The sequence below is a fragment of the Staurois parvus genome, unplaced genomic scaffold (assembly GCF_062004578.1).
Source record: "Staurois parvus isolate SC_StPar_1 unplaced genomic scaffold, SC_StPar_1.0 ptg000030l, whole genome shotgun sequence".
NCBI lineage: Eukaryota > Metazoa > Chordata > Amphibia > Anura > Ranidae > Staurois > Staurois parvus.
Window position 1 is genome coordinate 5271526 of NW_028317826.1, and position 14001 is coordinate 5285526.

Below are 14001 nucleotides of genomic sequence, written 5' to 3' on the forward strand. Positions count from 1 at the left end.
GGGAGGGGAGTGTTAGATGTACTTGCAAATTCAAATTGAAGCCAAACTCCAGATACTTAAAAGTAGTTACAACAACTGACGACCCCCTACACTTAGTTCTGTTTAGTGCTGAACTTTGAAGTGCATCTATTTCTTAATGTCTTGGCTGTACAACTTGACCTAGATTGCAAATTCGATGGTGAGCACGTGGACTGGACCTCCAGCAATGAAGTCATTATTTACACGCATGTTTTGCTGCAAGAGCTGCCCAAACATTGTAAAAACAAACAACTTCATGAATTTCCAGAGCTACTTTCTACAGAAGGTAATTACAATTTGTTTATTTGTAATATATTATAGTTGATCTTTTTGTTTTGATCTCCCATGTCTTTTAATTTTTTTTTTTTTTTTGGTAATTTCCACTTAGCAGATGGATAAGAACCACTTCCTACAGCATTAAAGTGAAACTGCACTTTAAACTTTTAAAGTGTATGTAAAGGTATATTTATTGTTTCAGATAGTGTGGAGAAGGGTTAGGCCCTCTTCCAAGTTTTAATTGCTTTCTGTGTCCCCACTGGGGAAATTCACCCCCCTTATCATGCAAGCAATTAGAAATCTTTCAATGGGACCAGTGTTCTGGTGTCTCATTTTGTGATTTCCTCTCACCTATGCCTCCAAGGCAGACAGTAAAGGGATATCTGTCCAGCAGAACACAGATGAAGGAAAAAAAAAAGGTTTTGGCCAAAAATACAGTGGCCAGTGGGAGTAAACGATGCCTGTGGTCAGTAGGAGGAGGAATTGTGCCCCATCCTGGATATCGGTGAGAGGAATATTGTCCCATCCTTGGTGTCAGTGAGATGAATTTTACCACATCATTGGTGTCAGTGGGAGGAACAGTGTTCCAGCTTGTATATCAGTAGGAGGAATAGTGCCCCATCATTGGTGCAATGATTTACAGGCTCCTTTTGGACAAAAATAATAAATGCACATTTTTTTCTTTTTTTTTTTTTTTTGTCCAAAAGGTGAACTTATCCTTTAAGCATAGTTTTTACTTGTAGAGAGGAGGAGGGGGGGGGCGGGCACAAGGATCTAACTAATAAACTGCTTGAAGTATACAACTGTACCTGAGGCATAAAATGCATAATACCGAGTTCTCCAACCTCTTGTCTTGCAGACTATGCCAGACGCTATGGCTTTGCTCAGAGATATACACAACTTATGCCCTAAAGAAGTCCTCGCCTTTATCCTAGATCTTATCAAATACAATGACAACAGGAAAAACAAGGTAAGAGTTTTATATTAAAAAAAGGTAGAAATGGACACAGTTATCTATTGAACACGGGGAAAGACACAACCTTCCGTAGCTACATTCTAGTGGATCTAGCTGGATTCTTTTTTTTTTTTTTTACCTGGGGCAAGTACTGGGGAACAGCATTGCTAACAATTATTGTTTTCAAAATCTATTCATTTGTTACCTTATTTTGTACTAATGTGTAAAATAAAAAAAATGCTTTGGTGCAGACGATGCTGCAAATTAGGAAAGTTGAGAGCGTAGATGATTCCCATTGTAATCTTTCTCTTGGATGTATTATGGAAATGTATCCATGCAGTGGCCTCTGTATCCGCCAGCAAGGAAAATAACAGCTTATAGCAATGATTCTCCTTTATGTTTCCAATGTAGTTGTCCCAAGATTAATACAGCATGTAAAAAGAAATGAAGATTTGCTAAATGTTATAGCCAGCTTTTTTTATCTGATCTACTTCCCACTGTTTAACTCATCTTCCCTGGAAAGACATTTGACTCATTTGTTTACACCATGTGTTGCCAGGAAATTATTCTAATTCGTTTAGCATGGGTATATATCCTCTATATTGCGTTTTGAATATGTGTTAATTTCTAACTGTTGTGTGGCATGTATCATGTAAAAAAAATCAAAAATTTTTTCATGCGTATTACAAAAAGATGGTGTGATTTATTTCATTTGTTCAAGCTTCAAATTAATCTCTTCATATAGACACTTAGGCCTCATGAACACTAGGTGTCAAACGTTGCTTTTAAGGGTGTCTTGATGTGTTTTTTTTTTTTTTGTTTTTTTTTGGCCTATATGTCCATAGTCGTCAGCACACCACGGATCTTCGATGTTTTTTTTATTGAAGAAAGATCACATTTTAAAAAGTGTAATTTTTTATTACGAGCCCCTTCATCAGGCATGATCTTTCTTCAATGAAAAAAAAGTTTGGACTTATTTGAAGATCTGTGATGTGCTGGCAAATATTCACACAGTATCATGCATGCTCCAATATCCAGCTGGTGGTCACTGCACACCCAGTACCTTTTGAGAACTCATTTCAGGAACATGTGCGATGGGAATATGGACGGTTATCAGCAGTTGTCCATGCACACATAAGTGTTTAGAGGCTGCAAAAACCACAGGGCCAGCGCGTTCAGCAGAGGAGCATTTTGCCTCAAAAAACCCAGATACTCCTAAAAGCGTGTAAACACGCTTAGGTGATAGGTACATTTAGTTCTTTTAGTGTTTATTAATTTCAAGAATAAATTAATATTCTGGCCAATGAAATGAATGCACATCAAAATGTTTGACACTAGGGATGCACTGATATGGGTGGCGAGTACTTTCACGGGCTACTCAAACTTGTGAAAATGCTCCCGATACCTGAAATCGATACCTTGTAGGGCGATATGTATCAATACAAAATGTATGAATGCAAATTGCACCACAAAGAATAGCATGCGATGTGAACAGGGATGCGATTCCTGTCCAAATCGCATGCAGTTTCCTCACTGCTCCTGTATGATAGCTTTGAGTTCACACAGGAGCAGTGCAGGAAACCTCCCTACACCGATCCCATACTGTCACAAAAGGAAAAGCTGGGGATTTGAAATACCCATGGCTTTCTCTCCTCTCAGTGCAGGCTACAGTACGGGCTAGATGGCTCCTGATTGATCAGCACCGTTGAGTAGTGGGGGAGTAGTGGTGAAACTGCATGTAATTTGGACAGGAATTGCATTCCTGTTCAAAACGTATGCTATGCTTTGCGGTGCAATTTGCGTCCATACATTATGTATTAACGCAAATTGCACTGCAAAGTATCAATACTTAGTATCGGTGAGTACTTGACTGAAAGTATTGGTACTCGTACTCAACGATCAAAACAGGGTATCGATGCATCCCTACTTGGGAAAAAAAGGCGCCTTATGCACACTTTTAGGCTAGGTTCACATATGTGCGGGTGGTGCCGCTGTGGATCGGCACGAAAATCCATGCAGCCGCACCACCCACACAGAAGAATGTGAACCCGAGGGCGGGTGCCATTAATTCTAATGGCACGCCGCCTACGCTGGAAATCGCGACTGCACTGGGAACAGGGGTTCCCATGCAGGCTGCGGTTTCCAAAGAAGTGCAGGGACTTCTTCCCTGTGTGTCCCGGGGCATGGGAGTCCATTCAAATGAATGGACTCACATGCCCACGCAAAACACTGCCCACAGGAATGCACATATGTGAACCAGGGGTTAATGCTGCTGTCTCCTGCCAGAAGAAAAGTGTTTAAAAGAGTTGCAGTGTGCACAAGGCCTTTTTGTCAGAATGTTATTATAATCAGTATTGGGATGCTCATACTGGTTTAAATTTAAAGTGGAACTTCAATTTCTCAATCAACATTGACTATTTTGAATCCTTATGCTGCCAGCATTAGAAAATAGATAGGAAAGTATATCGTATTTATTTTAAGCTATTTTTTTAAGTCACTTCCTAGTTTGCAGGCCTAGGCAAATTATGTCCGACATCCCAGGAGTCTTCAGGAGCGGAGTAGGGGTTTTCTCAGCTAAGCACACTCTTCTGCCTCTGCATGCCTGAGCTAAGAACAGATGGATTACAGGAAGTAATTCCTACAAGAATCATCTGTCCTTACTCAAGATGGCCATGGCCGGATATGATGGGGGGGGGGGGGGGGTGGTTATAAGTGAATTCTCAGCAAAATAAAGCAGAGACTTGAATGTATTGGGGAATTTTGCTTTGAATATGAAAAATGTATTAAAAAGTTCTTTTAATTTGTGGTGCTCAGATGCAGTGTATTTCCACTTTAAAGTAGAACTGTGGCCAAGCTACGGTCAATTAATTATTTACATGTTCTTGACAAAAAAGTACATGCATTTTAAATAAGCCCCTCACTGGTCTCTGTAACTGCAGGCACTGTGGAACAATTGATTCTAAAAGTTTACAATAGTAGCAGTGAGCTAGCCTTTCAAGGGCAATTGACAGTACTTCTATATAGCCCACCTCTCCTGTGCTCTCGCGCCGATTTTTCTTTTGTCACATCTGCCACCAAAATACCCAGTGTTGGATCACAGTGTGGTAATATCAAATACCCCCCCCCATGTGACAAGCCTCAGGCTTAAGGCATACCCACCATGCCAAAACACTGTATAATAGGAGGTTGTCACATGTTCCCATGTACCCAGAAGTGCTGGGTAATTTGGGGTCACAGAGTAAGGAGTGTGTAAGGTGCGTTTTGTGTGCCTAAAATTCACAAAAGCACCTTGACATTTTTTTTTTCGGTTTCTTTCACTATTTTTAGTGTATGCTTAGAACTTAGAATTTTGTTTTTAAATTGGAAACAGACTACATGATCTTTACTGGCTAATGGTATTTTGGATTGTAATGTACATTTTATAGTTTCAAAAGGCAACGTTTTATCTGTGGTCAGGCTATCAGCATCTGAAAGGGTACATTAGGTCCCAGTAACAAAGTGATAATAGTTCAGAGTGAGGCACAAATGAAGCTAAAGATAAGAGCAGGGGTATTGTGATGTCTTTTAGCCATCAGTTTAACTGTTAGGTTTACCATGAATTTAAAATTGGGATGGACTTAAAACCCTTCAAAGTGCTCTATAAAGTGAAACTGAGGTAATGCTATTGAAATTTTAGTATTCATGTATTTATAGCAAACACTGGATACGCTTTAAAACAAACCCTCTGTAGCTGAACACACTTTGGAGCAATTTATCCTACAGTCTATTGTAAAAAAAATACTGTAGCTGCTTATTTTTAAGAAACAGATACTCACTGGTACAGGAGTCCAGAGTTATCTTGGGACTGGAACTTCTCCAGTCTTCAGATACCAGGCGTGGCTATCTTAGTCCTGAAAGCCGGCTGTGATTTCCTGCTGTTTCACCACCAGCTCCCCACTGCACTTGCACAGATTGGTCCTGCAGTCTCCTGGGACTTGTGACATGTCCTAGGAGGTTACAGGTTGAGGGAGCATGCTAAACTTCTGTAATTCTCAATACAGTACTGCATTAATTGCAACTAACACCTTGTTCTCAATGACCTACAAGGGTGATGATGAGCGCTTTCGTAGTCCATTGATCTTCCTGCTCTCAGGTAACTGCCTGTCCATACGAGGTATGGGCAGACAGCTATGCTGAGAGTCTGCAAGAGCCTAAGATTGCACCTGTGATCTGCTGATCATGGTTTAAATGCACATTTTTTTTTATCTGCAAAATAACGTGCGTCTAATTTTTTTTTTTTTCAAAAGGTGAACTTGTGTTTTAACTGTGGCCACATGCCTGCAGTCTGCCTATTTCTAGGCCCAGCATGAATGGTCACCCAATTGTTTACAGATCCTTTTAAATCTATCTTTCTTTGCTTCCAGTAACTTTCTTGCAGCTTGACGTATACAGATATGTTGGTGATAACTATGTCCTGCACATCACCCACTTTTCTCAGTTTTCAGATAATTACTATCGGGCAGAACTCATCGATGCTCTAGCTAATGCAGTAACCCCAGCGGTGAGTGTAAACAATGAATCACGGACTCTGGACAATCTGAATGCTGATGTCCGCCTTATCCTGGAAGAGATTACCCGTTTTCTGAATATGGAAAAGCTTCTTCCGAGTTATAGACACACAATAACGGTCAGGTAAGCTTTTAGATTGGGAATGGATAGCAAGAGCTTTTCTATGGTGTTATTTTGAGATATAGATAGATAGAGATATATATATATATATATATATATATATATATATATATATATATATATATATATAGATAGATAGATAGATATAGAGATAGATAGATAGATAGATAGATAGATAGATAGATAGATAGATATAGAGATATAGATATATATAGATATATATATCTCTATCTATATATATGTATATATCTATCAAGATATAAAATGAGCGCTGGGTATCAAGGTGAAACCTCTTACCCTGTAAATAAATCTGTAAACAAAGATGCAGCGCTAAGAAAACTGATAGTTAAATGTGAAACAAAGTGAATCGTCCAACTATGACGTATGTATACAGTGAATACAATAATAAAGTTCAAATATAATCATGTGACTTGGGTGGTAAATGAAAGTCCAATGAAGCAATAATTCGTTTCAGGTGAGTTCCGTGACTAGGTGACTGGAAACTGGTAATGTGAATGCATGAACCAGAAGCACAATCTTAATGCACATTTGTGTAAAAGGTTATCCCGTCATGGTCATCTGGATGTGGATAGGACCAAGGGCAATCATCTGGCACATGTCATCATACAAGGTGATTAGAGACCTCTCCCACACCTCTCTCTCCACCTTTTTGAGGGCTCGTTAAATGACAAGCTATTCCCAAAAATGTGGAGATCTGACAAAGAGGTTCCTATTCAGTAATGAGTATGCACTTCTGCTTTTTGTCACGTGAATTTCCTGATATGAAATGGATCAACTACATTCAACAGATGGCCTGGGGCATGACCAAAAAAAAGATCTATAATTTATTGTACAGTTTTCCATATATGGCAGCGCCATGTAAAATGTTTTGAAGATGAATGGAAATCATGGCATTGTTTTGACGAGGCAGAATACTTTAATTTACATATGCTTTGTCTACAATAAGATGTATATTTTTGAATTGTATGTGGTGTGAATGAGCCCCAAGTGCTTTATGGTAAAAGGGAAAGGAAGATCTGGAAGCCCGCACTTCAGGAATAAAGACCACCTTTATTGTGTGTTGTCAACCTTTATTCCCCCACTGTGTTTTTATTGCTTTTGTATGCTGTGCTGTATAGTCTTTACACAATAAAGGTGGTGTTTATTTCTTAAGTGCGGCCTTCCGGATCTGTATTTTCTAGTTTACAAGCGGCTTTACGAGCTGGGCTGGCACCTGGTTGGAGTGTGTGAGCCTTAATGGGAATGGTCTGTGCTGGAGCAGTGTCCTTCTCTCCTCTCTCTACACTGTTATTTATTTTTTATATTTATATATATATATATATATATATATATATATATAATTTGAACACCAGTCACACAGCTAAATACACAGGTGGAATACATATGTGGGAGTTGTATAACCTGCCAGATAATTAATATTTTTGGCTACTCAGTCCTGAGATAAGCACAGCCCTCTGGAGAGTATGAAGACCTGATTTTTCTATGATGCAGTTAAGTAATGTTTAAGGGCCAGTTCACACCACAAAAATGCGTTCCTGATGCTTTTTGTATTACAGTTCACACCACACTCCATTCAGGTGCATCTTTGATGAGTTTTGCTGTTAGAATACAGTTCTGTGCAGAAAAAATGCAGCATGTTCTACTTTTTTCTGTACCTGAAATTTACTGGACCTGACTGCACTGGTGTGAACTAGGGCAATTGGACTACATTGAAAAACGCTGCATTTTTATTATGTATAAATAAAACGCACTGGACTGCATCAATTAAGAACTTGTTCCTCCCCCAGCCTGTGGCTGAGCAGCGGAAGGAAAAGCAGTTGGAGTTCTCTCTGTCACTCTTCTCTCTCCTTCTTTTAGCCTTATCCTTGTTATCAAATGATCACTTCTGAGCACATCTATGACAGCCTCCCACAGTTTGAGCTCTGATGTACAGGGTTTTGCGGGGGGCTAATATCAAGTCATACTCCGATATATTTAAACTGCTTGCACTCAAAATACATTTATGGTGTATTAATCAATACAAAACTGTATTAATTTGTGATTGGTTTCATTTCTAAGCAGTTGTTTGTTTCTCTGCGCCAAATGTCAAAAGTTGTGATCCTGGAGAATAGTAAATAAAGTGGTGAAAAGTAGATGGGTGGGATAAAATAAATTCCTCTCCAGCTTCCCTGTGTTGATAGCCATGGATATCGAATTGTTTGGATGGCATACATTATCCAACAGACTTTTAGTTAATAAAATGGCAGATAGTTTTGATACATTTTTGAAGGGCAGAAAAATGTTTCACTGGTACAAAAATATTTTTGCCTTTTTTTCTAATAGGAATAACTTTTGAAATGGAAACTAATAAAATATCCATGACCACCTTGTGTGTTGGCCCCTGTGTGTTAGAGGGGCCCTGACACTCTTCTACTTTTTTTTCCTGCATAAGATTTGACTTCTGTACTCTAGTTATTAGTATTTACATGTATGAGCAGTGCATGTGCTTCCCGTCGTAGCCCATTCAGAGTAGTTCAAACTTCAAATCATAAGAGAGAGGGTACATAGTTACTATGAGCAGTGAGGTTTCTCACTTTCCTCTAGGTCTTGTATCTCTTTTTAAAATAATCCATCACATTTTTTTACATTTATTTCTCAGTTGTGTGTATCTTTTACTGTTTTCTCCCTTTAGCTGCTTGAGAGCTATCCGTGTGCTGCAAAAGAACGGCCATGTTCCAAGCGACCCGACACTTTTTAAATCATATGCAGAATATGGACACTTTGTGGACCTCCGACTTGCTGCTTTAGAAGCCATTGTTGACTATACAAAGGGTAAGAATGTATTCACTCTTGTTAAAGCAAATATATCAGTACTGTGACCAAATTCAGAAAATCTTGTAAACCTCATCTTTGGATTGTGTTGAGAACAAGCATACAGCTAAGTTTTTGTCAGTTCCTTCACTGCACCTTGTAATCTAATGCTGTGGAACAAGGCTTTAGGCTTCCATGCAGACTCTGTCAAATGTGACCGCTGTTATAGTTTACTGACTGAAAGGAAAAAAGGTAAAAAAAAAATATATTAAAGTGGATTATTTCACACATACATAGTTATGCATTTCTGTTAAAAAGTCCAACCTGAGAACCAGTCTGAGCTCCTTTTTATAGCAGAATTTAAAGTGGTTGTAAACCGGGGGTGCTCATCCTTTTGAAGAGCAAGGGCCACTTAAGTGATTTGGCAACCAGTTGCAGGCCACAAAGAAATTAAATGGTTCAGAATTTTGCATTTTATATTTTGAATAGCATAAACATTTTCCACCTGCAGCCTCTGAATGCTGGCGGGAAGGAAAGGAGAAGTCGGCTATCAGCAGTTGCAGGAGGTATGTGGAGAGGATCGGTTCCTGTATATACTGCCCCTTCTGTTGAAGTGTAAAATAGAATGCGACAGGGAGGCCGCGTGGAGCATGGGGTTGGGCTGCCATTGTGATCACTGATCGTACACCAATGGGTGGTGGGGATGTGGTAAAAACTAATCTCATTTCATCTTACTGCCCCCACCCAAATCGCAAATGTAAATGAGCCTTTACTGTACTGAGCCCTAGAAGGTTACTTTCACAATGATGCACTTTTGTTTACCCGCACGTGGGTGTAGCGCAGTGCACCTGCAGCTTTTCTGTGGATTAGCTTCACTATTATCCAGGATTTATATTGCACCAGCAGTTTGCTCAGTGCGTTACAATATAAAGGGAGACAATACAACAACGATACATTTCAATGCAAGAAGGTTACGAGACAGGAGAGAAGAAGAAAAAAAAAAAATACACCCATCCCTCCCTCCCCTCCCTCCAAAATGGCTCCCAAAAGGGGACAGCTATATTGTGTACTCAAGAGGGCAATCATGATGCGCCCATAGTAGTAAGGCTGTCTATTACATGTAGTTCCTGTATCGCTCAGTCATCTTGAAATGAGACCAGCAAGACCAAACAGTTGTAAACTTATGCAGTCGGTCTTGGGATATATCGATCAGTTCCTCCATCTCTTCTATATTATTTATTCTAGTGAACCATTCTTTGATCAAGGGCACACGGGAAGATTGCCAATGAACCGAAATGCAAAGTCTAGCGTATTGACCAAATGCATAGCTAGGGGTTTTCTATAGTGCGTTTTAGAAAGATATGTATGGTGTAATACATATTGTTCAGGTGTGAAATCCAAGGTGTACGTGGTAACTAGTGAGATAATATCATGGGCCAATAATCAAAAAGGGAGAAGTTTCTCACGTGCCCACCGGAGATGGAGCATTGTACCAACTCCTATGCCACATCTCTAGCATGTGTTCGGCGTAGCAGGTGAAAACTTATGTAGAAGGGAGTTCTATAACAGTGGGTGTGGATTTAGTAGCAGTTCTCCTGACTGGCCACCTTGAGGGCCCCTTATGAGAATATTCATCTATGACAGACCAGTCGTCTTCTGTAAGGGTGTGCTGAAACTCTGTTTCCCATTTTCACATTTCCCACAGCGCGGTCCAGAGGCATAGGAGAGGCCTGAAGCAGTAAAGAATAAATTGTGGAAATTATGCCTAAAGCATACCCCACAAAGACTCAAACTGCGTACAGGGTCTAGATCACTGCACTGCAAATTCCGGCTGAGATAGGAAGTGTCTCACTTGCAAGTATGTCAAAAATGGAAAGGAGCCCATTTTGGGAAAAAGCAGATAGTTGATCATAAAAGTGGAGCTTTTGCCTTACCTCTTGGTGTTAGTAAAGCATGTCAGAAATGACACCTGCAGATAGCAGAGGAACGAAGCAACGGACAGGAAAGATGCGTAGTGCTCTGGACTGAGACAAGTACACACCATAGAAGGATATGCTTTGCTCAACTTTCATATCTGAGGTTTACAGCCACTTTGGAAACTGATTAACCTTTTATCAGAAGTTTAAAGATTTTTTTGTTTAAAACATCTATAGGTAAGTTTAGGTAAGTTGTTTTAATGTGCTAGAGGTGGGTATGGTGGTATTGCTCTGTATATATCGGTGAGCATCATATTCCTCCTGGTTCACAAGTGCATCCTCTTCTTTGGCTTCTTCTTTTGCCATAGCTAGGTAATAACTCAAATGACTTCGGTATACAAGGTTCCCCTATTTAGAAAAAGCAGTTGGAGTGTTCCTTTATCAGAAATGGAAAGGAGTTCCCCTTTACCATCCAAATGTATCAAAATATTGTTTTCTCTATGTAAAAGGATTCCTCAGTCCAATAATGTGTTGAAGAACTTGTCAGCAAGTCTGGACCCACTTCCTCCAGTCTACCAAATTCATCAGTTTATAGTGGAAATAAAACACAAGCTGAAAATCAATCAGAATAGCCAGGCAGAAACGCTTGTGGTTTTCCTCCTCTAAAAAAAAGTCAGTGAAACCATGTAGTGTTCTTTCCAGTCAAGCTGGTATTATTATGTAAGTTCTAAAATTGCTGAAGCAGAACACAGTTTAAGCAAATACGATTTCACTCACAGCTTACAAGGTGATACTAAAAGGTAAAAATGTTGTTTTTTTAAATAACAAAAATGTAATTCTTACCTGCTTTGTGTAAAGGTTTTGCACAGAGCAGCTCCAGTTATCTTCTTCTGTGGTCCCCTGCCGGTGCTTCTGGCTCCTCCTTCCAGCCCAGTGACCCCATAGCACACCACTTGCTATGAGGCACTTGTGCATGCTCACTCCCAAGCCACTCTCCACTCTTTCCATTGATACACAGAGGTGCTGCATGCCCCTGCTCCCTCCTGATTGGTTGTGATTGACAGCAGCAAGAGTCAATGGCTCCTACTGCTGTCTCTGAGCAAATAGAAAGAGAGAGAGTCAGGGAAGCCTCCACCCTTGTGCACTTCGTTGGAACGAGATCAGGCTCAGGCAAGTATTGCGGGGGCGTGGAGCTAGAAGAGCGCAGAACACAGAAGGTTTTTTACCTCCATGTATAGAATGCATGAAGGTAAACAACCCTTCAGCTTTTAGAATCACTTTATGTATTTTTAATCCCTTCTTGCCCACCATGGTGTAACGCCCGGGGGTTGAGAAGGATTGGCAGTCACATAACCCCGTCACAATGGTTACATGACCAAAAGTCGGTCCCACTAGCTACCGATCTATAGCTTGGTCTAATAGCTGTCTGCAGCAGCTGGGTCTTTGTGCTGTGAGCGCTCTCTTGGCGCACAAACAGCTGCCCAGCAATGCATATGGGCTCCTTGTGGGCATTGAGGCCCACCCATTTTTTTGCTGCACACATGTGCTGGGCAGTTGTAAAGGGGTAAAATTAAAGTCAATTTAAACCCCAACAGTGAACTTCCATTATTTGCTCCCTCCCTTTTGGTCTGTTCAATATACAATTAAAGTAATTGGGTGTATCTGTTTGATAGTGAAAAAGTACCTGTTCCATCAAGAAATTTAGTAAGCCAGAAACTGGTTGTTGGCATTTTGTAGTATATAGCAGTGGTGTGCTGTCCAATTCGGTGAACACCCAATCAATAAAACATCCACATAGATACACCTGCCAGTACACTCATACGTGCAAGTGCAACCTTAGTAGTATCATAAACTGGTAAATATAAACATTTCTCACCATACACAGTGAAATAAACATCAAAATACCAAAAAAATGGAAAAATAAACGAACAATCAAAGGACAAAAAGCAAAAAAAATGCTTGTTGACATTGTTCCCAGCTCTCTGTGGAATACAAAACACCTCCCCCTATGTTATGGAAAAGAGGGAGGAGGTGGTGTTTTGTAGTACTGTCCTAGCCTAATTGCTCTGCTTCCCCTCCGTACTTTGCTGGTGTGCACCCCGGTTCTTTCTTTCTCAATCAATGATGCCTAGAATTTAGCTTAGAAATAAACGCTTGCTCAAGCTTTTTTTAAAACACCCCTGTGAAACTAACCTTACTGCAATGAGGTCCTGAACATAAAATATTTGTCTGCCCTGTATAACCATGTCTGAATGGGATATAACTAACTTGGAATACAGAATTATGGCCAGGTCATTATGCTTCCCTTTTGAGTAGCTGTATTACATCTAATTCTATCAAAGGTGTATTTTCTTCTTTAACCACTTTAAGTGATTAAAGGCTTAAATAAAAAAATAAATAAAATAACAGACATATCTATACTTACCTGCTCTGTGCAGTGGTTATGCACAGAGCAGCCCGTATTTTCTTGGGTCCCCTGCCAGTGCTTCTGTCTGCTCCTTCCTGTCAGGTGCCTCGACAGCAAATGGCTTGCTATGGGGGCAACCAAGGATGTGCACTCCCCAGCTGCAGCTCGGCCCCATCCCCTCTCTCGTCTCATTGGCTCACTGGCTGTGACTGACAGCATTGGGAGCCAATGGCTCCCGTTGCTGTCTCAGCCATTGAGAAGACGGAGTCCAGAGAGAGCCAAGACTCCAGTGCACATCTCTGGATCAAGAGGGGGCTTGGGTGAGTATTAGGGGGGGCTGTGGGGGGGGATGCTGCACAGAGGAGGTTTTTTACTCTCATTTATAGAGTTCATAAAGGTAAAAATCCTTGAGCTTTTACAACCCATTTAAAGACCAAGCATTTTCTGGCACGTTTTGCTTACAAGTAAAAATCTGCATTTTTTTGCTAGAAAATTACTTGGAACACCCAAACAATTTAAATCAATTTTTTAGCAGAGACCCAAGAGAATCAAATGAATAAAATTGCATTTTTTTTTTATGTCACACAGTATTCGGATAACCGTTTTTCAAACACAATTTTTTTGGAAAAAATACACTTTAGTGAATTAAAAAATAAAACACAATATAGAACTTTTTTCGTAAAAATTTAAAGTTGATATTACGGCGCGTAAATAGATACATAACAGGTCGCGCTTTAAAATTGTGCACTCTTGTGGAATGGCGCCGAACTACGGTACCTAAAAAGCCTTTACAGGTTATGAATTTAGAGGTACAGAGGAGGTCTAGTGCTAGAATAATTGCTCTTGCTCTGATGTTTCTGGAGATACCTTATGTATGTGGTGCAAACACCATTTAAACATGTGGGTGTAATGGAGGAATGGGGGTGCTTTAAAAAAAATTTATTTATTTA

At 40.0% G+C, this 14001-nt stretch overlaps 1 protein-coding gene across 2 annotated transcripts in view; it reads left to right on the forward strand.

Annotated features, from left to right (window-relative positions):
* Nucleotides 1-14001, forward strand: part of TAF2 (TATA-box binding protein associated factor 2) — a 128646-nt gene that overhangs the window by 64294 nt on the left and 50351 nt on the right. For both annotated transcript variants that reach the window (XM_089659051.1, XM_089659052.1), the window contains exons 17-20: nt 164-304; nt 1154-1264; nt 5727-5920; nt 8610-8749. In XM_089659051.1, the coding sequence (XP_089515177.1) occupies nt 164-304; nt 1154-1264; nt 5727-5920; nt 8610-8749 (586 nt within the window). The remainder of the gene's footprint in view (nt 1-163; nt 305-1153; nt 1265-5726; nt 5921-8609; nt 8750-14001) is intronic.